At 37.5% G+C, this 27,944-nt stretch overlaps 1 protein-coding gene across 7 annotated transcripts; it reads right to left on the bottom strand.

The window, feature by feature from the left end:
- Positions 1-37: 37 nt before the first annotated feature.
- On the bottom strand, positions 38-27,926 carry LOC103461169 (uncharacterized). 7 transcript variants are annotated; one of them, XM_081606416.1, is made up of 63 exons: positions 25,877-27,926; positions 23,789-24,976; positions 22,585-22,638; positions 22,173-22,292; positions 20,598-20,636; positions 19,563-19,616; positions 19,234-19,287; positions 18,915-19,022; positions 18,322-18,375; positions 18,077-18,130; positions 17,955-17,999; positions 17,794-17,847; positions 17,579-17,623; positions 17,420-17,473; positions 17,292-17,336; positions 17,158-17,211; positions 16,606-16,650; positions 16,462-16,515; positions 16,327-16,371; positions 16,112-16,165; positions 15,917-16,024; positions 15,790-15,843; positions 15,640-15,693; positions 14,956-15,000; positions 14,820-14,873; positions 14,219-14,263; positions 13,953-14,006; positions 13,499-13,552; positions 12,608-12,661; positions 12,445-12,501; positions 12,208-12,261; positions 12,086-12,130; positions 11,914-11,973; positions 11,615-11,722; positions 10,856-10,909; positions 10,669-10,722; positions 9,858-9,911; positions 9,617-9,724; positions 9,396-9,449; positions 9,213-9,320; positions 9,009-9,059; positions 6,991-7,044; positions 6,820-6,873; positions 6,654-6,707; positions 6,462-6,569; positions 6,225-6,278; positions 5,233-5,286; positions 5,057-5,110; positions 4,908-4,961; positions 4,767-4,820; positions 4,616-4,669; positions 4,485-4,538; positions 4,205-4,258; positions 4,058-4,111; positions 3,909-3,962; positions 3,766-3,783; positions 3,489-3,551; positions 2,644-2,805; positions 2,398-2,533; positions 2,193-2,299; positions 2,012-2,089; positions 1,704-1,913; positions 38-735 (listed from the first exon to the last, which is right to left on the bottom strand). In XM_081606416.1, the coding sequence occupies exons 1-63, from the start codon at positions 25,919-25,921 to the stop codon at positions 583-585; spliced, it is 5,331 nt and encodes a 1,776-aa protein (XP_081462542.1). In that variant the 5' UTR covers positions 25,922-27,926; the 3' UTR covers positions 38-582. The 7 variants fall into 7 exon arrangements, 5 of the variants coding, with proteins under 5 accessions (XP_081462542.1, XP_081462538.1, XP_081462539.1 ...); XM_081606412.1 differs by having other exon boundaries at positions 6,462-6,707; XM_081606413.1 differs by having other exon boundaries at positions 2,398-2,530; positions 6,462-6,707.
- Positions 27,927-27,944: the final 18 nt, after the last annotated feature.

Genomic DNA, 27,944 nt, shown 5'->3' with positions numbered 1-27,944 from the left:
CTTAACAGTATTGTGGCAATAAAATGAAGTTACAATATAAGGATGTTATATTTTTAATGATTGAAAAAAAGATTAATTCTTTATTTAAAAACAAAACAAAACATGAGATTTTAAATATCTTCCCATTGAATTAGACAAAACCCTTTTATACATTCAGATGTAACATGAGGTGGTTTAAAGAAGATAAAAACAGAATCAGCTTTATTGAACAAGACTGTGTGCACAAACAAGGAACAACTTCAAACAGTGAAACAAACATCAGAAAATAACATTAACTTGTCCAAGCTCATCACATTGTGAGCACTTTTTATACATAAAATGTATATCCAGATTAAATTTACTAATGTAAGTGGAGAATTATATATATAACTGTACACAATCAAACAAATATCAAACAATGATGTATTTCAGCAAATAATACCTTTACATCCAAATAAATTCTTATGAAATATACAAAAACAGCTCAAACTAAATCACATTTAACTAAATTACACACCTGACATATACAATATGGATTGTATAACATAACTTGCAGAATTTTATTGAGCCATGAGGAACATAATCCTATACATAATATACTGTTCACAAGAAGCAGAGAGGTCCCAAAACTACAGAGATCTCAGAGATACTGCTGGGTGTTCTGCTCAACTCTATTCCCAAATCCCTGAGAGGAAGTAACTCCATATCCCCTCGATGCAACTCTGTGCTACCTCGAACCTTCACCACCATCTGCACCTAGAAAAACAAATGAAAAGGAAAGATGTTGACTTTGTTCAACAAACATGTACATGAGGAAAGGTTTTTAAAGCATTTCCAGATTGTTCTTTCCATGCTATAATGGTGACAAAAAACAAACTATTGAATTTGTCTCAAAACCATTTATTCAAATATACCAAATGTGACCAAAAAGCCAACATAGACATTGTCAACCATTTCTTTTTAACTTATGAAAAAACAAATTGTTTCCTTCTGCACATCCATTTACTTTTTGAGACTGGACTGTATTTATAAGATGGCTTCAGCCAATTTGATTCCAAAATGAAGCTGGTCTTGAGGGATGTTATGATTCCAATCTTCATTCGTCTCAGTATAATCAATCAGAATTGTAAAGAAACCCACATTATGACACTAGAAACAATCTGCACAACGATTGAGGAAAGATATTTCACTGCTTATGGCAACACAGACTTTTTCTTCTCCAGACACAGAAGGTGGATTCCTCAGAGAAAATAACCTTTCACTAGTTTCCTTCCGTGAATCCATGCACTTCAAGGTGGGAAGCTTTTTATCAAGGACAGAAGTGGCTTCTTTTCTGGTCTTCTTGTCTCAGTGACATTTTCTGTGCATTCACAACTATTTGCTATCAATTCAAGCTCTGCACTAGTGGTAGCTCACTTCTCAGAAGGAGATGGTCCAGGCTTTTCTTCATTGCTACTGGATCTCGTGTGTTCACGTTCTTGACAATCCAGAAACCTCACCTTTTAATTACAATATCTTTATCCGTCATTTATTCACATTTAAGGCCTTTTTAAAATTAGCATTGTAATTCTTTTAAATAGAAGCACAAAGAAATAGATGGTGTGCCTGGGTAGTCTATGTTGCTTGCATATCACTGTATGTTTTATCTGTCTTGACATGGATTCATATATGTAAAAAATAATGCCTTTTCAACTGCAGGAATTGCTGATTTTTTTTTCTCTTACCTCACAGGTTTTCCTGGAAGCCGCAATGAAGCGTGTGTCGATGATTTTGCCAGAATCCCCCTGCAACTTTACAATCCACTTGGCTAAACCTGCTGTGGAGGTGGGACTGGACTGATTTCCTGCACATCTGAGAGTGATGTGCTGGAAGGAAGTGTGACTGTGGAACCTCAGAAACCTCAGCTGTACAATGTCCACAGTAGTATACTCAAACTGTCCAAAAACAGAGAACAAAAGAAATGCAGAGGAAAGAGACAAAAGAAGCAATTATTCATTTATCCAGATTATTCAAGAAAAGTTCTGAGACTCACTTCGTGTTTGTTGTACTGAAGAGTAAACCACTGCACCGGCATTCCTGACTCCATGTCTGGTTTCAAATTCATTTTGATCTGCGGAAATGACACTCATTTAAATGGATGCAAAGTAGATATTTAAACTTATACATACGTTTCACACACCTTTTATGGGTTAGCACTTATTCCTCTGACATACCTGTGAATGTTGAGGATCTATGCAGGTTGCTCCTCCGGCTGTGAAGTTACAGAAGACTCTCACTGCATCACACGCACAGCCTTGATTGGGGTCCATATAAAAATAACCTGGTCGCTCAGAATAATTTGAAACAGAAAACCTCATCAGTCCTATAACAGACACATATTGTTGAATTTGATGACTCTGAAGCCCTACAGGTGCTCACCATCTTCCAGGTGTGGATGGATAAGTTTCAGTTCGTGGCAGGTGGTACCTGGATCATCTTTTGTTCCCAACGGCAAGCTGGAGGACTCCTCAGCTTGCTCATCTTCCGACCGTCTCCGTGACATCAACCGGTTCTGCTGCAGAGGAGTCAGTAACCTTCTTACAAATGAAACTCCAGTGGTTGACAGACAGACAGAAAGATCATTCAACACATTCAGCGTCTATATGACAAGAGAGCTTGTGCAACCTTCTGTTCATCTGCTTTTAGTAGATTAGGAGAATCCGGAGAATTTTTCAGCCTGTGCCTTGAACCGGGTCTGGACTTTTGCCTTTGCTCAGTTGGTAGATCGGGTCCTGATTCAGATTGTATTTGTTTATGTCTGAGTCTGCCGGGTAATCCTGGTTGTCCCTGGGAAGAAAATAGGAAAATACAAACCAATTCAGCTGCATTACAATAAGATGCGTCTTGCTCAGACTTAATTTTCAATCTGCAAAATTATTCATACCCCTTGAACTTTTTCCAATTTTGTGATATAGTAGCCAAAAATGTCAGCAGATTATAGTAGGATTTGGTTTTCGAATACTTCAGCAAAAAGTGAAAAGTGTGGCATGCATCTTTTCAAGAAAGGCCATCTGCAAATACAGCTGCATGGCTTTTGAAGTATATTTATCAGCTTTGAAATGTAGAAATGTAAATCTTCTCAGTCAAATTAGAAAACCAGTAAACACCACTCTCTAAGTCTAGCCACAGATTCTCAATTGGATTTATATCTGCACTTTGACTGGGCCATTGTAACTCAATTTGATCTAAACCATTTCATTGTCCTTTGCAACCTCTCAGATTTTCTTTTAGGATTTTGCTGTACTCATCTATCAACTCTTACTAGCTTCCCCACAGCATGATGCTGCTACCACCATGTAGAACTGTGGGGATGGTGTGACTATTGTGATGGTTCAACTGAATATTTTGAGTTGTACACTAACAATTGTGGTTGCAACACCTACATAGGTTTAATGTTCAAAGTGTATGAATTATTATTTTTTTGTTGCCAGGAACGGTGCATATGTGTGTATCATCACAATGTCTCTTACAGGAGGTCCGGGTTTGCCTTCAGCTCCCTTTGGTCCTCTTTTTCCTTGGACTCCCTTCACCCCCTTTAAATATCAGTTGAAGTTAATGGCAACAAAACTATAAACATGTACAAATGGTAATAATATAAGTACATATCCGACCTAAATAACAGAATGCAAACTCTAAAGATAAAACAAACTGTTTAATTTAAAAAAAAAGAAAAAGAAAAAGCTTAACCATCATCAGATTTACATGTTTTGTAGGAATATAAATATTTTAAATATTTTAGAAAATCACCTTTTTTCCAAGATGACCCTGTGATATAGATGGTTACAGTGTTATTGTAGAAATTAGATTAAAAAAATAATAAAAAATACATTATTTACTATGCAAAAAGTCACAATTTCACTTTTAAAGAGTGTAATATGTCAAGAACATACAGTTAATCCAGGAGAGCCTATCTGCCCTGATGGACCATAAGCACCCAGATGTCCCTATAGAAAATAGATATTGGTTTTTAATATTCAACTACTTATTAAAACATTAGAAAACAAACCTAAAAAAAAAACAAACAAAAAAAAACTCTTACACGATTTCCTTTTTGACCAGTTTGACCTTTTAGCCCCTGCAAACCGGGATTCCCCTGAAGTCAAAGTTAGAAATGAATTAAGTCTGAATTTAAAAAAAAATCTTATAAAGGACACACCTAAACTGTTATGAATTAAACTCAAATTACCTTTGGCCCTAGTGGACCGACCGGACCTGGTATCCCAATTTCACCCAAAAAACCCTGTAAATATTAATAATAAGCTTGTGCATACCTTTAAGTGGGTTCACAATAAAATTCTAGAATCTATTCATGCACAGTACACTGTTTTGGAAAAACAGTATTAACGTCACCCATGTTAGTGTAAATAGTCTACCTTTTGCAGCACAAATAAAGAAGTATATTAGAAACATTTTAGCCTATTGCTTGTGACGTGATGATCATGTAAGATCTATATTATGTCTTCTACCTCAGTGCCAACGCTTCCTGTTTCACCCTTTTCTCCTCTCAGCCCAGGGATTCCCTGAATAATAAGAGACCACTAGTGTTAAGGATGCTCAGAAGTATGTCTCTGTTCTTCTTTAAAATTAACAAGCTTACATTTGGCCCAACTGGTCCAAGTGGTCCATTTGCTCCTTTTGGACCAGTTTTACCCTGTGAATTAAAAAAAAAAAAATAGAGACAAATATGTTTTTGTATTGTTATTGCATTATCAAATTATTCTTTAACTGCAAATGTATGGATAACATGCCTTAACCCCGATAGCTCCCGGGTGTCCTCTAATCCCAAGAGGTCCAGATTTTCCCTATAATAAACATAAAACTATTGCTAGTTGGCAGAATCCCCTCCACACTTTTTTTTTGTTCCAGGTTCAACATCATCAAGGACTCACTGTCTCTCCAAGGCTGCCGGGAGCCCCGGGAGCTCCTCTCAAACCAATAGTCCCCTTTAGAAAGAGCAGAAGAGAAGAATAGTGTTTAAACACCTTAATCGTCATCTGAAATAGAAATCTGAAAAGCAAAAAGCAAAAACCGTTCTCACCGGATACCCTTCGTTTCCGTCAACCCCCAGCAAACCATCCAAACCATTTAAGCCCTGACATGTGGAAAAACAAGATTTACATTTGCATAACAAATCATGTAACACTTTAAATGAATTTCTGCATGAAGTACGTTTAAAAGATGCAAGTTTGTGTTTTATTCATTTAAGATACTTGCTGGTTTCCCAGGTGTTCCAGGAGGTCCAGGCCTCCCTTTTTGGCCATCAGATCCCTATAAAACATTTTTTATATTTATGTATTCTGGAGCTTATATATCTAATTTATTAAATCAGTCAATCAAGTTCATTTGTATAGTACAGATCAGCAACAAGGCAGTTCGAAATGCTTTACATCATAAAAACAGAGAAACTTCATAAACACATCACATACTCTTCAGATAGGTCAAATAGATGGGTCAATGATTATGAACAATAATTTACCCTTCATACTGATCAGTGATCGTTTTGGGGCATATAATATTTGCTGAAGGTAATAAGATTTGGATGCGTTAAACAACATTTAAAAGCCTTATCAACTGTTACATGAGCTTGTCTGTCTTTCACACATTAGATCTTTAATATAAAAATCACCAGACTGCATCACGGTTATAATGCAACCAAAAACCTTCTGAAAGGAAAAATATTTTAAGCTAATCCAGAGTGTCTGATTTCATCCACACACTTTAAAATAATAGAGCCTACGTGATTTGTTTAATCAGGTCATAATCTTTAATCTGTGCAAATTATTTCTTTCTGGATTTTATATTTCTGTTTCTGCCTGATTCATGGGGTGCTGCTCAATGATTGTCTCTCAGTGACATCCTGCTATTTTTCCAAAGAAATGCCACATCTTATAGCTTTTACATATTGACATTTTAAATTAAGTCTGATAAATTTACCAAGATTGAAGTAAAATTGGGGGAATTATGCAAACAACAAAATAGTCTGAAAAAAGTTAGATTGAAGTTTTAGAATCCCGCAGTTTAACTTCATTTCTGTGTTTTTATAAGTTTCTCATTTTGTAACTAGTAGGATGCAACACAAATGTGTTCACAAGATCATTTTTAAGAAAAGACTGATGTTAATTTTAAGAACATAGATTTATTTTGACTTCCGGATCAGCTCACTCACTGGATGAGATCTCGTTATTCCTCAACAAAATGAAACTCACAGTTTTCCCAGGAGCTCCTTTGGTTCCCTTTCTTCCAGCCTGGCCAATTTTTCCCTTTTTATATATATATATAAAAAAACATCACACAAACACCTTATCAATCTTCAAACAGGATGAGAAAACCACAGCTGTTATACCAAACAGGTGAAATATAAATATGATTTGCTAAACTATTTATTTTAACTGTTATACACCTGTTTTATTTTAATTCAGGTTCACAATTGAAACTTTTCTTACTTTTGGCCCCTGACTCCCTTTGGGTCCAGGAGAACCAGGAAAACCAGCAGGTCCAGATCGACCTTTAGATCCCGGAGACCCAACAAATCCTAATTTTCCTACAGTGCCCTGAAAGTGCGTTATTGCACAAACAGTGAACACAGTGTCATGTGGGTTGGGCTTTATGTTCACGGTTAAAAAGGAAACAATTACCACTGCGCCATGTTTCCCAGGTTCACCCTTTGCAACTTTTTGGCCTCTTGCTCCCTTGCAAAGACACAATTACAGAAACATTGAACCAGCCTGTCATCATTCAGACCATAAAATAAGCCTGACCAGCCAAATAGTTGCCACAGGGGGAGAAATAATGAAAACTCACCATGTCTCCTTTAATGCCTGGAGGACCAGTTATGCCTTTCTCCCCATGACTGCCCTGAATTAAAGCAGAGGGCAGAGACACAACTAATCAGAAAACAGAAGACACATTCACAGAAGAGAGTGACAAGTAACAAGTTCTACAAGATGTATGAGAATAAAAGGTACATTTCACCTTTTGTCCAGGCTTTCCTGCTTTGCCCTCTTCTCCTTTTATGCCTGATAAACCCTGAAAACAAACAGTGTTATGTTTTATTTTCTGTGCTAAGGAACTACAAGATTATTCTATGAATGTAAGCACACAAAGTGAGGAAGTTTACCAATAGGGCCTGAAATCAGCATATACAGCTGGAACTAGACTGTTACTATAAAAGCAAGACATCCCTTTTCACCTGTTTCACATTAAATCAGATCAAACCTTTTCAGTTTTAGGCAAGAGGATCATCAAATAATTTCCATTTGTTAAATTGCAGAATATGTTTTGTTTATCCTTCCACAAGCTGCTAATTACACAACAGCTTACTGGAGTTCAGCCCCATTGCTCCTGACAGAACCGGTGTAACCGAGTGACATTTGTATTCAGTCTAGTTCTCATATATGTGCTCAACTCTGCACACAGATTTTCTACCGGACTGAGATCGCAGCTTTGTGACGGCCACACCAAAACATTGACTATGACGTCCTTAAGCTACTTTGTGACTGATTTAGCATTACGATTAGAGTCATTGTTAATTTAAGCCCAACCTTAAGCTCTCTGGGTCATGCTTAAAATATTTCCACACAATATTCTTTTATGATGGCTTCTATTGTGTGAAGTGCATCAGTTCATTCTGCAGCAAAACACCCACAAAACATGATGCTGCCACCTTTATACTTTCACAATTTGTTACAAATGAGTGGTTGGCAGTCACTTACAGGTCAACTCAGGAGACCAAGGCACACTGGAGCCCACATGAGAAAATATAACAATGGCACAGATGAGAATATATATATATATATATATATATATATATATATATATATATATATATATATATATATATATATATATATATATACACACACACGTGTTTAATCAAGAAGACAAGGCACAACTGGGAGAGATTATGGAGGAAGGAATGCAGTGTTCTACAAGTGAATTTAGAACACTAAAATACTAGTCAAAAATTAAATGCACAAGGAATAAGAACAAACAGAGAAACTACATACAAGGACATAAACTAAGGAGGCCAGCTCTGTGCTTAAGAAAAAACATAACAAAGAAATAATCTAAATATACACACAGATGCAACACAAACACCATGGAATTATGAAACAAACTTCACAGCTGGGATGGTGTTCCTAGGCCTGCATGTATTCCTGTTTTTCTTCAAAATTGAAAAATGACTATTGCAGAGATACACTTCAGTTCGAGCTTTATCAGACTATATGACTTATTTTTTAAAAACTAGAACTTTTCTCTCTGAGTACGTTTGTATCCTTTAATCTGGTTTTTATGTCGCTTATAGGAGAAATGGATTCTTCCTCCTTGAGGAATCTGTCATCTTCATTAAAGTCACGATGGCTGAAGGTCCCCAGTGATGTTTATGCTTGAGTGTAATTGTCTGAACCATTGACGAATCTGACATGTGAAGCTCCTCCATTCTCTTCCTGATGTTTTGCTGAATTGTTTGGATTTTCTCATAATAACACACAAGGAAGCAGTGGGTTTGATGCTTGTCTGACTTTAAAGATATACCTCTAATAAACTCAAAAGTTGCCAATTAACCAATCTGGAGCCTGCAAATTCATGACAACATCTCGTTGGTTTCCCAAATAGTTTAAAGACATAGTATGTATATAAGCAACACAATATTTGAATAAAAAGGTTACCCCTTTTATTATTCTGATATGTACTGACCAGAAATCATTTTGGTGACCAAAACAGAAAAGTTTAGTCTGAACTGACTCCAGGGTCTTATTTCTTTTAAACAGTGTATGTAAATATCTGGCTTCAGCTGTTTGTGTTTTTACTTGAGGCACGTAATGCCTCAAGTAATATTTTTCTGTAAATGTTTTATTACAAATGTCATTATGTCCTAGTAAAACTAAACTATGAGAGTAACTATGCATCATATATTTTAATGGGAGTACAAGCCATTATCTTATTTTGGCAATAAATCAATCATCATAAATAAAGTCAATGTTACATACAGACAACGACAGTCCAATTTTCCCAGTGGTACCGGTCCTACCAGGAGAGCCCTGGAATAGAAAGACTGATATTATTTTCTGCTGTGTCACAACCAAGTATGCATTCATGCTTCACATTGTGACAGATCATGCTAAATGTAACAGTAGGGTTTGCAATTATCTCTCTCTTTCTGTGTTTCTGACAATATAAATCATCACACTGACAGCCTGTCCCTGGGTCCCCTTCTGCCCTTTAGCCCCTGCTGCTCCAGTTGGGCCTCCAGGTCCAAACTGTCCAGGGATTCCTGATGAACTTCGGGTGCCTGTCTCTCCCTGTGAATGCATCATGTCAGATCGTGATACACATGCAGCATTATTTATGAGGTTGTCACACATAAACTGTCCAACCTTTGGACCTGGAAGACCTTGTTGTCCTCTGTCTCCTGGAGGACCCCTGTGTCCCTGCAAAAGACAACACATGATGGCAAAACAGAAGGAACTATGCAATTTAAACCTCGTGCAATTATCCAGAGCACTGCTCATAATAAATATGTTTGACATTGTGGCCTGAAAACTTTTGTATCCTGTGTCAGGGATGTAGGGAAAAACAGGAGTATCTGTATCTAAACCTGCTTGCCCAGAGGCCCCTTTGGTCCTTGTGTTCCTCGGTTTCCTTTTTCGCCCTCATCACCCTTTAGTCCATTTGGCCCTGTCGGTCCAGTTGTTCCCCTGCCACCCTAAACATTCATAAATTCATTAATTGAAAGAACTTTAATTGTGATGGATTTTCAAATCTCAAAATATTATATCAGCCGTAAAAAAAAAAAAAAAAGTATAAGTGAATTAAAATTTGCATTCAGGTTTACTCACAGAGAGGCCTTTTTGGCCAGCTGGTCCTCTGGGTCCCATAAGTCCAATTTTACCCTAATCACAAAAGTAGTAAGTTGATTTTATACAACAAGCATCAATGTTATTACCTCCCTAAGTAAATACATGCTGTTGTATAATCTAGCTGTGGTTCAGTGTGCTATTTTATGGTCTGATGTAATCAGGAGACTCCACTGTACTGTGATTCTCCCTGGATATGAAAACACAGTGATTCTTACTGTATGGTGCTGCTTTATTATGGAAACAGACAAAATAAACCAAACTGTGTAGGTTTAGGAGAGCAACTTTTTTGTAGTCATTTTCTGATTTATGAAGATTGTCAGACTTTATATCTCCTATCATACACACTTCAAAATGGCATATGCTTTTTTTCTTTCCTGATTTGAATAAGTGGCTAATTAACATAGAATTGTCTGACACATTATATTTAAATTTGACTCCATCAACTTAAACAATGTATGAAATGTATAAAATATGAAAAGGATTCAGTTGTGTTAATTTGTAGGAATTTGTTGGGTGAGCATGTGGAGGTGATTGTTTTGATAAAAAAAAAAAAAAAACTTATTCAGTTGCCTGCTGAACTAATTGACTAAGATTAAATGCGGAATTTTCCAATTTTTGTTTTTTCATTGAGGGATTATAATACTTGAATAAAATCTGGATTCACTTTAAGATTTTAACAATTGATTCCAATGGATCGGAGCACATCAAAGATGCTCAGATTTTTTGTAGTGGTTAAATTACCAATATAATAAAAAGAAATCATGTGATCAGCAGAGTTTTATTAATATACCTCCTCACCATCGAGACCAGAAACTCCCTCCTGACCCACAGCTCCTCTGAGTCCCTAAAGATACAATGATTACAGACATTACGTTACTCTACTAGTCTTGTGTACAGGCAATAAACACAAAAGCAGAAACAGAAGTGGTGATAGAGGAGAATTTCTTTTAGAGGAGAATTTCTTTTATATTCTTGACCTTGTCACCTTTAAGACCAGACAATCCTACGAGTCCTGGAGGCCCATCTTTATCCTGTGTGGGGAGAATAAAATTAATATGGCTTTGCAAAGATCTTGCTTATCCTAACTCTGTGACTAACTAAGATTTAGTAAAGCAATGACAATTTAAAAAAATAAAATAAAGTTCTGCTTTTATTCAATCTCTCTCAGACTACAGCCTCGAGGCTCTGAGCTGATCTGATGACTAACCAAAAGAAATCGTAGACTTTCAGCAGACTGACATGAAAGACGCATCCTGTTTTCTGCTCACATAAGATGCTGTCAGCAGATATGCTAGGAGACATTCTGTCAGTCAGAGGTCTAAAAACATTTAAAAAATAATTAATGTTTTGTTATATGATATTCGACTTTTCTCCACGGCTAGCATTTCTGCTCCGAACTGAACAAGTTTAGGTCTCAGGTCTGTGACTGAGGCGTTCAATCATATGGTGTGATTCTGCAAAGCACAGAGTGATTAAATGATGAAGTTGACCTCTGCATACACTGGTTGTGTTTCCACATCATAGAATCACCCTCTTGCATATTTGAATAGAGCTCAAAGCACTGTATCCAAACAGACTGCTTTGCGTTTTGGTATTTAGTTCTAGTAATATTTTGGTCAACATCGTGACCTCTTAGATCAGACAGACAGGCAGACAGGCAGACTGGCAGAAAGAGAAAGAAACTAATGAAACCAAATAGATGAAGTCCAGCAGTAGATAATTAAGGTTAAACTCACAGGATAACCAGGTACTCCATCTGGCCCAACTGGACCTTGCAATCCTTTGTCACCTGAAGGACCTCGTGGCCCTGTCTCACCCCAGCGCCCAATGTTACCCTGGATACCCTGTGAGGAAAAAACCCCCCAACAAAATCATGAAAACAAAAATTTAACAGAGAGATTGTGATTTCATTATGGTAAATGTGATGATTTTGAAAAAAACAACTGCTTGCACAACCTAAGTATGTAGGTCAATGATTGGTCAGTAGTATTTATTTCATGTCTACTATCTAATTAATGAAACTCAAACATCTTACAGGAGGTCCTGTGTATCCTTTTGGTCCAGGAGTGCCAATTTGTCCCTGAGGTATAAAATGCTAATTAATTAAAAAAATAATAAATAAATTCAAAATGTCAAATAGACTTTCAATATTTTTCCTTTGAAAATACTTCAATGTTAAATTGCAGCAGATCAGCTAAATTACTCACTGGGGGCCCTTGCTTTCCTCTTGGTCCTTCCTCACCTCTTTTGCCCTTTAAAAATCATAATTTTATCTTCTGTGGCAGTAATATGTAATTGAATACCTAAAATATGAGTTCTTAATCCTTACCTTTGATCCCTCATTTCCTGCTTGACCCCTGTGGCCTGGTTTACCTTTAACCCCCTGAAGAAACAAACATATATATTTTTTAGTATTTCAACATGATCATTGGCACACACAAAATGTCAAAAATAATCTCATTTAGTTATTCAGTTAACTAATGATAGCTTAGATACTTAAAAAAAAACAATGGTCTCTGCTTTTCATCATCTATAGACTCCCTATGGTGACGGTGATCAGACGTACTCTGTCTCCAGGTCTTCCTCCTGCTGTCCCCTTCGATCCTGTGCTGCCGGGTTTGCCCTGGTTATGAAAACAAACACATTTAAACATGATCTGTATATTTTGATCTATAATTTCTCATGAAGAAAATAACTTCAGGTTATTATGTTTCCAGTCAAATACTTACACTGTTTCCTACAGGCCCTTGAATGCCAGGAGAGCCTAATTTTCCAGGAGATCCCTGTGGAAAATACCAGGTCATCATACAATGATTTCAGTAACAGCTGAGCAGAAGTTTGTCACTTTGAAGCCTTTCTTGTTTTAATCTAAAATATGATATAAAAAAAAAGATGTTTAATAATTTTAGGACTCAGTAGTTGGTGGATAATCAAAAGTCTGATGGACAAAATTTACGAAAAGTTCAAAATTATTCTAAAATGAACATGTCTTCATATTTGAAACATAAAGAAAAATACAAAAATGTAATACAAAAAAGTGTATCATTTAATTAATTTTCTATAACATTAAATCCATTTTGGGTTCTAGAAAGCCTGGAGTCTATGCCAGCAGTCACTGACTATATAGTCAGGCACGAACTGACTATAACTATGTAATTATGTGTCTACAGTCATTAATTTGTCTTGTCCCATGAACAAAACTGAAACTAAAACAAGAGCTGGCCACCATTCCATCGTAGGACCAAATGATGCTAAAACAGCTGTGAGTTCCAGTTCACTACACGTACACGTTTTAGCACATTAAGAAAACCTACAATTACACTGGAGCAAAATGCAGACTCCACAGAGAAAGGTTAAGATTTTAACTCAATACCTTTTAGCTGGGATGCAAAACTATTAACATCAATCAGCAGTGCAGTGTAAACATCCATAGTACGGTTAGTTCATGTTTTGAAGTGTCAACATTTGCTGGTGTTCTGTCATCATTTTGACTATTTGAAGCTAAAAATGTTCCAGCTGAGGAGGTCTGGTCTGCTGAGAGCCAGCCCATACAGAGTCCTTTAACCTTTCAACACATTAACAAGGTAAAGTAACATTCACGTTGTTGGGATTGAGCTCACTTTTGGTCCTTGAGGTCCAGCTTCCCCAATTGTTCCGTTTTCACCAGCTGGTCCCTAAAACATAAAAAAGCCATTTAGCAGATTATTACAGAACCAAGTTTTCAATTTAAAACATAAATTGATTTAAAGGTATGTCATTTAGGGGCTGCACAGTGGCGCAGTTGGTAGAGCTGTTGCAAGAAGGTTCTGGGCTCGATTCCCAGCCCGGGGTCTTTCTGCAAGGAACTTGCATGCGTGGTCCAAAAACATGACTGACTGAATGGTTTATCCAAATTGTCCCTAAGTGTGAGTGTGTATGCATGGTTGTTTGTCCTGTTTGTCTCTGTGTTGTCCTGTGACAGACTGGCGACCTGTCTAGGGTGCACCCTGCCTCTCGCCCCGGACATTAGCTGAAGATAGCTCCCAACCCCATTAAGGACAAAAGTGTTAGAAAATGGATGGATGAATAACTTACCTTTGCTCCAATTTCACCATCCTGCCCTCTACTGCCTGAATGACCTTGAGAACCCTAAAATGGGATAGGACAGCAACAAGAAGCAGTCTAATTAAATAGCCTATTTCTCATCTGTATTTAGTGGATGAAACTTTACTTTTGATAAAGATTGGATCTTGAGATTACAGTTGTTGCTTCAAAAACTTTGTCACTCACTATAGCTGATGAGTCTGGGGGAAAAAAAGGAAAAAATCAATAAATTTGAAGATAGTTTTAAATTAAATCACCTTCGTCCCTTTAGGTCCTGAAACTCCTGGAACGCCACCCTGTCCCTGCACGAACATGACAACATGACTTTTACATTTGCTCAAAATAACAAGACATCTGCTGTATTAAAAAACAAACAAACAAAAAAATTTCATACCGAAAAGATTCTCAGTGTGAAAATCTTCATGCTTATGGAAAGCATAAAATTGATTATGCTTTCCATAATAAACGTTGTCTCATTTATTATGAAAAGCATAAAGTCTTCCTTAGGATTTTAGAAAAACAACAAAAGGTAACATACTTAAACAAAAATTAACTGGATGTTGACAACTGTGAGGTTTCTGAAATATGGTTATCTTGGATCTTTGTGCTCTGCTGAATTACTCATCATTCAGCCACAATTTCTACTTTGTTAGAACATTTCTTTTATTTATGCAGCTAAAGTGGTTAATTTTCCGCTTTTTTTCACGCTTTTGCATTGCATATTTAATAGAGGTTTAATAAAAGCAGTTTATTCTTGGAAGTAATAGATATAAAAAAGCCAGGAGCGGATCTTTATCTTTAGGCCGAATATTGGTGTCAGGTGTGAGAACAGCCAAGGAAATATGGCCACACAGGAACCTTAATACCAGGTTCTCCTTCAGGTCCTCTCCCTCCTGATTTGCCCATCTCTCCCTGCAGGCAGAAAGCACAGCCACAGCATCAGATCAGCCATCAGCATTTAAATGAACCAAATCCTTCTCTTACTCCGACTCACAATGGATCCAGGCAGTCCAGAAAATCCAGCTCGACCGCCTCGGCCCTAAAACGCAGCAATAACCACAAGTCGCATGGATGTATTATTCACGCAGTAATCTCACTCCACATCAAAAGGCTCTGGGCTTGAATCAGATTAGAGTTTTCTGCAGTTTCATAAGGCTGTCCCCAGTAATGTATGGAAAGAAAGAAATCTCATTTTCAGTCAGCTGAAAGCCACGTAGGGGACAGATACTGCAATCATTCTGAAAACACAGTGAGACACGGTGGTGGCAGTATCATGCTGTCAGGAGACTTTTCTTTCGCAGTGACAGAGAAGCTGATGGGGAGATGGATGAAGCTAATAACAGGGTGTATCTGGGTGAAAAATCATGTTAGGGAAAGTCTGGAGTCTGAGGTGGAGATTCACTTCCTGTAGGTCAAAGACAATAAAGTCACAACTAAACCTCCAGTCGAATATTCAGCGTTAAATTGTTGATTCATGAGGGGTGAAGAATACTTACGACTGCCACACTTTTGAAAATTTAATTGAAATATTTTTTCTACATCACATAAAAAATACCCACAAAATACATCAAACATTGTAGTTGTATCTTGAGAAAATGTGAATACTTTATTGTATTAATATTACTATTAAATATAAACACTTCCTGAACAAATAGCTTAGCATACGTCTTTGTTCTACCTTGTCTCCTCTCGAGCCAGGAGTTCCCTGATTGCCACTCTGTCCTTGATCTCCCTTTATTAGAGAAAATAGACAGAAAAAAATTTAAATATTTTTCATGTTCATTTTTCCACTTTAAATGTCCAAATCCAGAGATTTGATTAAGTTCACCTTGGATCCTTCTTTTCCCTGCCTCCCTTGCTCTCCCATAATGCCATCAGCTCCCTTAATCAGAGAAGGATTCATCTTTAGCATCAGAAGTGATTCTGTCTTCATTCATCTAATTTATTTCACTCACAGCGGGTCCGGGAAGTCCCATCAGTCCTCTTGATCCTTCCAGTCCCTGTAGCCCTGTTGGGCCCTTACGCCCTTTCACTCCCTGTTTTCCTGGAGGCCCTGGAGGCCCCTGAACACAAACAAAAGTTCAACAACAGAGTCACTGATCTGGTTGACTATCTAAACGGACCTGACCAGCTGGAAGGATCAAACTTACAAGGTCTCCATTGAACCCTGCGCTTCCCTTCTCACCTTTCTGGGTTTTGGTACCCTAATTGAAACAAACACAAACATAAAAGTCCACATTTAGATTTTTAGTTTCAAAAATAAATTGTTGCAGTTTTGCAGGAAGGAATTAAACATGCATGGTGGACTCATTTTAGCAACAGTAAAAAAAAAGAAAGAAAAAGAAATGGTTTTATGTAATCTTACAGGATCACCTGAGGGTCCTGGCTTTCCTGATTCTCCAATGTCCCCCTTTAAAAGGAAAATAAGACAATATTCTGGCAAGTTTGTGAATAATGTTAGCATATTTTCCACTTCTAAACATTGTCAAAGCTGTCCTACATTCAGTCCAGGAGGTCCAGGTTCACCAATTTCACCCTCATCTCCTTGATCTCCCTGGTAAAAAAAAAAGAAAAAAGAAAAACAAAAGTGCAAATCAATGACAGCATTTATTTTGTTTTCACTTGTTTGTTTAGACATACTTACAGGATCACCTTTAGTTCCTGTAGGTCCAATTAATCCAGGGTTTCCCTTCGAAGAAACAAGTAGAAGTTACCTTACTATCATCACAGCCTCATTTTCATTTGCAGGTATCACTGATAAACATGTAGAAAAGCCTTAAAATATGCACATTTATTGCAGCTGCATCGTCTCACTGAAAACCTTTGACACATGAAACGTCCAATGAGCGTAGAGTGACTTAGGACAATAGAAAAGTAGCTGCTTTTAACAAAATCAATAATCAATGGTCCTACCGAGGTATCACATTTATTTTGTAGGGTCAATTTGAGATTATGTCCTAATTTGCTAAAAAAAATGTACTAAGATCAAAACGATGTTGAACGTGTCTTAAGTTTTCAGTGTGAAATTATGATTAAATGCTTTTCACATGTTTTCATCAGAGGTGCCAGTACCTGTGGAGGCTCAATGACACCGTGATCAGTTTTTATCACTGAGTAACGATTATATCTTATGCTTAATCAATTACTTGTTTAACCGATAGAAAAGTTTCCAGTCAAATGTTTTGACATGTTGTACCTGAGGGCCCTGCACACCAGGAAACCCCACCGCTCCATCTGGACCAAGCTCTCCCTGAATAAAAACACAGTCTTTGAGCAAATAACATTCCTCAAACATCAGCCTGAAGAGCATGCATGTTAACGTCCCGCCACCTGTGGTCCAGCTGCTCCCCTGGAGCCCATTTGTCCTTGATGACCCTGAAAGCATAAGCAGTTCTTTTGACGACTGTCTTTTTCATTCCCACATCAACGTCGCCTGCTTTAAAACTTGTCTAACTTACAGGAGGTCCCTTAACTCCAGTGAGTCCCACCAATCCTCTGGGGCCAATTTTCCCCTGATGAGATAGAATATTGATTTACTGAATCTTACTGAGTCGTTTGCACTACTCAGATGATGGCTGAATCCGTGATGTGGTGAATCGACGCTGTTACCGACTTACAGGCGGACCGGGAGGGCCGCTAAAGCCCGGAGCTCCGATTTCTCCCTAAAAAAAGCAACAGTGATTGTGATCAAGGTGTAAGTTTACATGTGATTGGATTTTGATAAGTCACTGCATCCTGTGAAAGTTCCTGAAAGACACAAATCATTTACTTTGAGTGATCTGTGTCGGTACTGTGTCGATAAGACTGATCCAGTCAGCTGTGTGACACTAACCAGAGGTCCTGGTGGTCCTGGGAAACCACGAGGTCCCCTGACTCCAGGTATGCCCTGAACATTGAACACAACATATTGTGTTTACAGTACAGTCATGAATATTATTATGTAACGCAACAGCAAGGAAAGACGAAGTCTGTGTGTTTCAAGCTAAAACTTACACTATAGCCGGGAATCCCTTCAAACCCTTTGGCTCCCTTATTTCCCTGACGTAAAACACGAAATACAAATCAGACGACATGTAAATGTGGTGAGATTTAAAGGGTTGAATGTTCAATATGACCTTTGCTCCTTTTCTTCCTCTTTGCCCCTGAGCTCCAGCTTCTCCCTGATAACCCTGGAGGAAGAGAACGTTGTGTTAAAATGTAAAGAAAAGAGCAAAATATGAATGAATATTTAAGGAAGAGCTGATACTGTATTTTTAAGATGTGCAACAACCAAACATTTGTTTTTGTGTTATATTGGAAACACAATATTACAACTTTGACGCTTAGTGTCTGTGAAACGTGAAATTCACTGTAATCTTACCCACTCACCCAGCTCCCCTTTGCTTCCCTTCTCTCCACCGTAACCTTTAAGACCCTGTATGAAAAAACCCCAAAAAACAAAAACATACAGAACAATGAAAGTCATAATTAAACAAACACAGGTTTTATAGGTAAATGATTTAAAGTTTTTTGAGTTTAGATGAAACAGACTTGTTGTGAAAGTGCACTTTTTTTTTTTTCTTGGCTGATTTCTTTTGAATTTTTTTCTCCATAATGTCACAGAAGGCAGCAGTGTGTTTGAGGTGTTGCCTTAAAACTTATCCGTTTACCTCCAGTGTTGTAAACCGGTAGATTACAAACAAGCCATCACATCGTCATCTGGACATTCACAAATGCTAATGCAAATTTGTCAAATCTGAACCAACTTAAAACAGGAAAAGTTTACTTTGATTTTATATCAAACAGTAAGTAAAAAATGTTAATGGGTGTTTTTATACAGTGCATGTGACGCAAATAACTGTAATTATGTATTATTTCACAGTAGCTTTTCCAGTGTGCCAAAGTATTTTTCTACTTATTATATGGAAAAGCGAAGACACAATCAGAAAACTTTATGTTTGAGAGAATCAGCACCTGTTCTCCAGGGAAGCCTGTAGGGCCTGATTCAGCATCTCGTCCTGGGGCGCCGTCTTCTCCAGGTTGACCATGTGGACCCGGCATACCTTGTGGTCCAGGTCTCCCCTGTAGGAACATAATGTTTCAAGAGAAAATAGTCCCTAAAGTGGATTTTTAATATCAAAAAACTGCCAAAACTAGACTTTTCTATCAACTTTACAAGGAAAAATTACAAGTCATGTCTATATAATTTTGGATCTGAATTATTTGGAGCCAGAGGAGCCAAAGTGTAGCTCTGGATCTGCAGACTCTTTGGAGTTGAACAGCAGGTGCTTACAGTTTTCCCTGGAGCTCCTTTTGGTCCTTGTTTTCCAGTAATACCAGGTGGCCCCTGAAAAAATAAGAAAAAAATTTAAAAATTCCAGTTTATTTTTCATTTGATGTAATTTAAATGCACAAAATATCACTGAATTTTTCACTATGTGTATATCTGTATATTCATTAGTATATGTATGAATTTGATCATTTCTATTGTTTGAGCCATCATTATAGAGTATATTTGTGCTAATCCTGAGTCTTGAAATTTCCCCTCAGAGGCAAATAAAGATATTTGAGTGGAAGTGGATCATGTAAAAAGGACTTTTTAAAATTAAATTGTTTCCCTACAACTGGTCCCTCTTCTCCAGGAAGTCCAGGCCGGCCCGGAGGTCCTTTTCGTTTCTGCAACAGAAAAAAAAAGGATACAAAAATTATAAGCATAACATTTCTTTCCTTTTACTGAACATTTTAAATATGGTAAAAATCTGAATGTACTGATAGTACAACTTTGTGGATTAATATGTTACCTAACTGTCACTCCTCTAGAGGAAATAGTAAAAAAAACAAATATTGTTCTGTTAATTATCACATAATCTTTTGTAAACAATAAGGTCCTTTGAGTTTTGTAGTTAGATGTAGAAAGGATGACATTTTGCTGCAGAAAATTTAGGCAAGACAGTAAAACACTGCATCCTAATCTGCACACTATTCAGTGGGATTGCTCTTATTTGAGACAGCAGCAGTGAATAGTAAATCCAGATATTAAATGTGGCTAAAGGACACAGTGCAAATGACAAATGTTTTAGACTGAAATCTCACCAACCACCTAAACCAGCAGCTGAGTTGCTGCTGGACTGATTTACGATAGACTGAGAGACAAATTTAAATAAGTACAATAAAAACAAAGCATTTCATGATTTAAAAAAAAAAGAACGTTTACATTTGTACAGCACTGGAGTGCTTTTTAGAAGGTAATATTTGTAGAGAAACATCTTCATGAGAGGCTTTAACAAGGTGGACAGACTTAAAGTTAGCTCTTTAGCAGAAACAGTTGAATGATTTCGCAGTTTCTGAAATGAACTAAAGTCCAACAATACGGTACATTGCTTTCAATCTGTTACATTCAGTTTATTGTGCAGACACATTCATACTGTCCAGTCCAGTCCATATTAACTTAAAAAAAACGTGAGTTCTTCTGGATCAGTCAGTGATGCTATAAAATTGCAAATAAAACCAATTCCTTAATTCCTTATCAGGGTTTATCAGACAGTTCTCGTCAAATCACCTCTACCTTCCCATACTTTGATTTCATTTTTGAGCACTGGCCACTTCCCTAATAGTAGTGTAACGTAAATGCAAAGTAGTGACTAAATAGTCGCCTACCGGCCAAGAAGATACCAGATGTCTGTAGATTTTCTTTTTCTGCAAGAGAATGAGACAAAAAAAACTGTTGTGAAAAACAATTTTTTTATCCATCCATCCATTTTCTTGCACCCTTTTTCCCTCAGTGGGGTCGGGAGGGGTGCTGGTGCCCATCTCCAGCCAACGTTTCGGGCGAGAAGCGGGGTACACCCTGGACAGGTCGCCAGTCTGTCGCAGGGCAACACAGAGACACACAGGACACACAACCATGCACACACACACTCACACCTAGGGGCAATTTGGAGAGGCCAATTAACCTGACAGTCATGTTTTTGGACTGTGGGAGGAAACCTGAGTACCCGGAGAAAACCCACGCATGCACAGGGAGAACATGCAAACTCCATGCAGAAAGACCCCAGGCCGGGAATCGAACCCAGAACCTTCTTGCTGCAAGGCAACAGCTCTACCAACTGCGCCACTGTGCAGCCAATTTTTTTATTATCAAATGAATGAAGAAAGTTAAGTGATGATATAGTTATCAAGGGGAGAAGAAGTGTGACAGAAGACTTGTAGAATCAATCTATAAATAAAACCTCAGACAACACAAAGTAGGCTAAAAGATCCCAAAAAAGTAAAAAAAATTAAGTTAAAGAAATTCAAGAACAGACTCTGGGAATCCAGTAAACCCCAGTGAGAGCAATTATGCACACCTGGAGAAAACGAGGAACAAGAGTGGCTGGCCTCCCAAAATTATTCTAAAAGAGCATTAGCCCATCCGCTGTGGTTGTAGCTTAGTGCTAGAGTAGTACTTTTGTAGAGCAATTGAAAGGTTGTAGGTTTGATTTTAGCTTCAGCCTATTAAGCACCCATACAAATCTGCAAACAGGTGAATACATGTGTTTGCGAGTGAAAATGGGTGAATGTGGTTTGAGTGGTGAGTATGACTGGAAAGGTGCTACATAAAATCACTTAATTTATCCAGCAAGTCACAGAAGGACCCATATAAAAAAACCCATCTGCAGCACAGCAGCTCTCACTTTTCTATTTTAAAATCAGTATTTGTGATTTAATATCAAAGAGACTGAGCAGAAATTAGATCTCTTGGGAGGACTCCGAGGTGAAAACCACTGCTGACAAACAAAAGACCTGTCTCACATTTGTCTAAAATACCTCAATGATCCTTTGTTGGTGTAATCTGTCAAATTAGGTTAGGATAAACTACAAGAAATCAGTCAACTGTCTGTTCCCTGCAGTTTTATGACTGCAGGGCTGGCATCTTTCATCATGTCACAAATCAGCAGGTGATATAAAATTCCCTCCAGACGTCCAACTGAACCGCAAAGATCGCTAAATGAATGTATCCTATGGCAGTGACGTAAATAGATGATGAGCAAAACATTTGTTAGTTGCTTCATTTCTTCAATCTGTTTTTCAGTAATTCAGTAGCTTCTACTGACCCGTTCACACTGCTGTGTATTTTCATCTTTATTATTTAACTTATTTCACAGCCTTGGTTTATCTGACCATTTTCGCTGCCTGTTGCTTGTATTTATGGGGTTTGATTACTGCTGGTGGAGATCCACAGAGGACACTTACCTTGAAAGCCTCCCACTCTTCTTCAGAGGTTTTGAACACAACAATGGCGGACATCCCAGGTGGCCCAACAGGGCCTCTGTATCCTGTCTGCCCGGTCCTGCCCATGACGCCTTGGTAGCCCTTAGAAGCCAGAGCACAATGTGTTTCTTTGATGAGGAAAACATGTCTAATTTTAGATCATGTTGTCATCATTTTAATGACACAAAAAACACACAAAAAAACCCACAGCTGGATTTTTAGTAGATCAAAGATTCATTTTTATGTAAATTTAACCTGTAAAGTATCCGATGGTACAACAAAAGACTCTCAGACTCTAAATGATCCAGAACCATTAACGCAGTGTTAATCTGCTTAGAATAAGGTTTGAAGAAAATACACTGCTATAAATATAAGCAAACTGTTTACACATTACTTTGTCTCCTATCGTTCCCGGCAGCCCTGGTGGTCCTGGTGGACCCTGCTGTCCCTAAAGAAAGAATAACGCGCAAATTTAGTTTGCTAGCAAAAACTTCAAACAACAAAAATTTCACCTGTAACCTGGACAAACAGGAAGAAAAATCTCAATCCTGCATGATTATTTTTCTCACAGCTGTTCATGGTTTGGTTTCATAAATGTTTCAGTTATACACTATTTTCTATATCTTAAAAAAAAAAATTTTAAAGTATGTGATAACTACATTTTTTTATTGCATCCTTACATACTTTGTTGTTTTTTAAACAACAAAATCTTTCATTTCCAGCACCAACAAAGTAAAAAAAAAGTGAATAGATTTTTTTATGCATATTAAAAATTATTTATAGATGTTTCCAAGACATAAAGATATTTCAGATATTATTTATAGGAGATAAATAAAATCCTCTGAAGATGTAAGAGGAAATCTTAGTTGTTCAAACGCAAATGTAAAAGCTGTCCGAATCAATTGTAATACCAAATATTGACCACATGAGGGAGGCAAAGCTTTTCAATCAAGAAACAAACCCAACCTTTGTTTGGCGTGGTCGAACCTTCCAAAGAAAAAGGTTTCGTCTGTCTTAGTCCCATTAGATTGAAATTTCCAAATGCTACAATGGAAAATTTCAGTAATGCATAAAGAAAATAAATACATTTGCTGCACACAAAATTCAATGAGCCACTTTTTAGGATTTTATAGCAGTTTCTTTTTTCATGGAATATGAAAAAAAACCCCATATATTTCAGGAGATGTTTGAACTTGATTGCTGTGTACAAACCTTTCTATTGGTAGATAAAATATTTATAGTTTTATTGTTTCTAATTATTTCTATTGTTTGTACGGATATTGGTTTTTGGGTGAAGGATTTACAAAAACCTTTCTGTGATGTGCCGTTTCTTTTGCATGTTTTGTGAATTCTGAACTTAAACTAAACTGAACTCTATAAAAAGTAAGCAAAACTAAACCAGAATGGACTGACCATGCTACTGAAATTAATATGAAAAACACCAAGCTGGATGAAAACAAACTAAAATGGAATAATTTATACATTTATTTTTTTGTTTATTTTTTTTGAATTCAAGTTTGAATTCACCTTTGTATGAATGGAGATATATAAATTATGTTTCTAAAAACTTCTTTTGAACAATTGTGTTAAAGTATTACCCTTTGTCCTCTGGTTCCTTGTCTGGGTTTTGCCTGTACTTGTCTGGATTTGACATCTGAGGCCTGATTGGCTGCTTGAACAGTCTGTTGTGTTTCAGTCTGGGATTGGACTCCAGAATTAAACTGAACGATTAAATCTGATGAGGAATGATGGTGAGGTTTGACTTCCTCATTGTCAAACACCGCAGCTTCCATTGTTGGATGTTTCAAATCTTTCGCCTCCCTCTTTAACTCTTCGTCACCGTAATCTGCATCTGCACTTTCATTTCCTCCTGCTTGCGGAAGTTGTGTCACATTCACTTTAGGAGAAACAGCTTCTAGATGTTTACCCATTTTTACTTTTTCCCTTGTCTCACTGGCCGACGTATTATTAGCGTCAAAGCCAGTAGTGTTCAGTTCTTCTCCCTTTATTATTCTGCTAGTAATGAGGGTCAGGTTTGAAGCTGGATCTTTCTGAGGTGCAGATAAATCCTCTGATTCTGCCTTTTCTTTTTGTTCCTGCTCGTGTTTTACTCTGCAGTCTTCTGGGGATGAGGTCGTGCCTGCAAAAAGTGGCCATATGATGACTGATGATGGTGATTTCTTTCTTACTTCCTTCATTTCTCCTCCACCCTTATATGAGGGAAGTGAGCTGGAGACAAGAGGGCCTGATTCAGAGGTGGGAACAGAAGTAGGAGAGGGAGCAACATGCGGTCTGTTAGAAAAAGCTTCTGTCATGATTGTTTCTGTGGGATTCTCAGATTGAATATTAGGGCCTGAGAGAGTCGCCTCAGCAGTGTCTGTGACAGACACAATATCACTTGTGAAGCTGTCATCGGCTGCAAGAAGCTCATACTGAGGTTTCCCTGGAGTCGGACTCCTGGTCATGTCTTCAGAGCTCCGCCGACTCCCCTGGCTCTCCACATCAGATTTAAAAAGCTCCTCCTCAGTCAAGGACACAGGATGTGGTTCAGGATTCCTGCCTTCATAATCTTTGCATCTTTCAATGTCTGGTTTGTCTTCAACTCTGCTGGTTGAGATTATGGGCGTTGTTTCCACAATATTCTGGGTTTCTAGTAAAGCTTTCGTGTGACCATCACGTGTGTGTGAAGCAGGGAAAGTTCTCACGCTCGGCTCAGAGGAACCAGCCTGGTTTTCTGGGCTTGATTTGAATCCAGCTTGAGCGGTTATCCCGTGAGAGGAGCCGACCTGTTTGGAATTTTTTCGACATAAAGAAGTTCAGGTTTTATTCAGACATCTTCTGAGAACTGTAATCAAAACAACAATGACATTTTTCAAAACAGCTATATGCAGAAATGACTCTGTAGGTGTTGTAAAGCCACATACGTTTTCTCTGAAAAACATGTGATAGGACTGCATTCTCTTCTAACTTATTTGACTGTAAAACGACAAACATGAAATCCTTACTGTGCACCAAGCAAGACATTAAATCTATAAAGATACTGTGAATAAAACTCAATATTACAGGACAGCAACAGTAGTGACAGCTGACTTTAGGTAAAAAAGATAAGCGAGAATAGACAATGCACAAAAACCATGAAAACTAAAGTGAAATCTATTTAAATCAGGGATATAATCAAATAATAGAGCATAAATAAAAAGCAAATTCCTATTATAAATAGGTCAGACGGAACGAAAATTAAAAAATAAATAAGAAATGAGAAAAAAAATGTCTACTTTACTTGCTTCTGTTTACTCTTGGCCAGGTCTATTAATCACATATAGGGGAAAAGACAACAATGAGGAGACAGAATGGAAAGACTGACAGAAAATTTGAAAAAAAACCCCCACTTGTTTGAGGTTATAAACTCTCAGCTTTCTTGGCTTTATGGGTTGTACTATAATATTAAAACTAGTCTTCTTTCATGTTCATTTAAAAAAATAAGTATCTAAATTACAGCTAACGCAGTTCAATGTCATCTTTCACAAAATAACAACAAAGTTAAATCTGGTTGTAAATCTGAGATGAAAATGTTCAATAGTGACATTTAGCATTTGAGCTTTTTGCTAATGCTACACCTGCAGAAAGTTCAGGTAATCTAAGTAAGATTCAGTGAGACACAAAAGAATATCAACAACAAGACTTACATAATTCAGCAGAAATATCAGCACCGAAACTTGAGCTGCAGACATGGCCTCTGGTGTGGATAAAAAAAAGGTTTCCTCTCTTGGAGTCGTTTTTGTCTGAAAGTCGGAGCTCCAACCACTCCACGTTTTTCTTCAAAAACCCTGAAGTAAAACTGACAGAGTTACAGCTCAAAGCAACAAGAAAAAAAGAAAAAAAAAGTGAGGCGACCAAGGTAAAAGCACATTCAGACACATATTGATGCGGACGCCGTCTCGTCACTGTAGCATTGCTCTGCCAGACGGGCGGCTGTCCAGCAGTTTATCCTCTTCAACAAATCTGCAAGTGAGAGTGTGAGCAACACTTATGTGAGCATGCTGGTAAACAGAAGGCGTGAATGCCTTTCTGTTTATTCAGCGCAGATTATTGGATCGGAGCATATGATCAGATGAGGTGAGAAAGTCAACTGCTTTGCATGTGTGAGTGAGCATGAATGAGCAGGAGAAATTTAAGTTTGAAATAGCTAAAGTGTTTAAAGGATGAGCCTAGACATTAAATTAAGAACTTTCTTGATATGTAGCACAGGAGTTTTTTTTTTTTTTTTAAATACAATGTGTTTCATAAAACAATCTAACCCAAATTCTCATTGAATCATATTTTCTTGTTATTTTGTCAGGAGAGAGACGTGGAGCCCTGATGTCCAGGTGAGAAATGGCACATGAACGCCAGAAGAGCAATAGGTGACTACATAAAGAAGGGTGTGTAGGGTTGGGTTGGAGCTCACAGGAAAGGGTGTGTGATGAGAGGAATCAGCTCCTCCCAGCAGGATCACACCTAAAAGCGAAATGTTCAGACAGGTCAGGGGTGACTATGGTCAGCATTTCATAGAGATCAACAGAGAAGAACGCCCATTTAAGTTAGAAAAAGAGAAAACAAACTCCAAAAGCCACCTTTAATCCATCAGCTCCGGCTACTTCTAAACCACCATAACTAAACAGATGAGTGCCTTCATTTAGTCTGAAGTCAGAATGTAGCATCATATTTCTTTGGGAACTGAACTCTGACCTTACAAGGCACAGTGTCCAAACTGTAAACTGGGAATACCTCAACACACCGCCTTTGTTACCAGCATTTATTCACCTTTGGATGTCTTCATGAGATCCTTACTTGCACGCTGATGCCAAGTTTTAAATGTTAATGAAAGTACAACTAGATTAGTTGGCTTTGGTCTTGATCGCTGACAAATTAATTGCAAAAACCATGGAATAGTATGGCTAATAGAAGAAGAAGCTGTTGTCACGGCACTGCCAATAAACATTGATTATTAAAAAGGATATAAATTATTATGTTGAAACAAAAACATTTTTAAAAAATCAAATTTACATCCCTGTCCATACTGTATTTATGCTAAAGGGCTGTCTTTTACATTTCCTATACGTTTCTTACTTTAAATACTGCTAAGAGTATGAATAATTTTGGGCTTCACTATACTTTGACATGTATTCCCAGGTATCTAAAAACAGTTAATCACAAAGGTTTCATGGTGACATGTGTGGAATAAAAGTATTTTACATGAATCAAGGCATTTTCAACAGTCTTTATAAAAGAGTAAAATGTCTACAAAGACTTCTGAGCATCTGATATTACCACCCTACTGTCAAAAGACAAAAGTCTTAAACACACAGCTTCCAACTGGACCACACATTTAAATGTTTAGAATAGGCCAGTGGATATGTGACGGATTAAGAACGCACATATTAATATGCTTCTGAGAAACCAAAGACCTTTCCCACATAGAGCCAACTCACAAGTGAATGTAAACTGTGTCACAAAGCTGACAGACTCAGACGGCAGCAGAGCTTTGTGTCAATAACCCAGGTCAGTTTTAAACCTTTTACAGGAAAAAAAAAAAAGAAAAAAAAGAAATTACTCTTTACTCTAGTTTGCAAACATTGCCATATGACGATAATATTCCAGAGAGAAGATGTGGGGTGAGAGCTTACTTTTCTTACCCAATCTCATAACATTTTGGAGCCAGCCCCACAAATAAACTGAACCAACTTTATGGGGAAACATTTTAAGAAAAACGTC

Source organism: Poecilia reticulata, chromosome 4 (assembly GCF_904066995.2).
Source record: "Poecilia reticulata chromosome 4, P_reticulata-male-v2, whole genome shotgun sequence".
NCBI lineage: Eukaryota > Metazoa > Chordata > Actinopteri > Cyprinodontiformes > Poeciliidae > Poecilia > Poecilia reticulata.
This window is presented reverse-complemented; position numbering and strand designations above follow the sequence as displayed.

Bases quoted from the DNA above. Each gene is read 5' to 3' on its own strand.
- LOC103461169 (XM_081606412.1), bottom strand. From the start codon at position 25,921: ATGTCTGCAGCTCAAGTTTCGGTGCTGATATTTCTGCTGAATTAT. The intron at 17,337-17,419 runs GTAAGTTAGACA...TTATGCTTTCAG, and splicing joins CTGGAGTTAAGGGACCTCCT to GGTCATCAAGGACAAATGGG. The intron at 10,723-10,855 runs GTCAAGAATATA...TTGTATCTTTAG, and splicing joins CTGGTCTTAAAGGTGACAAG to GGACTCAGAGGAGCTGTGGG.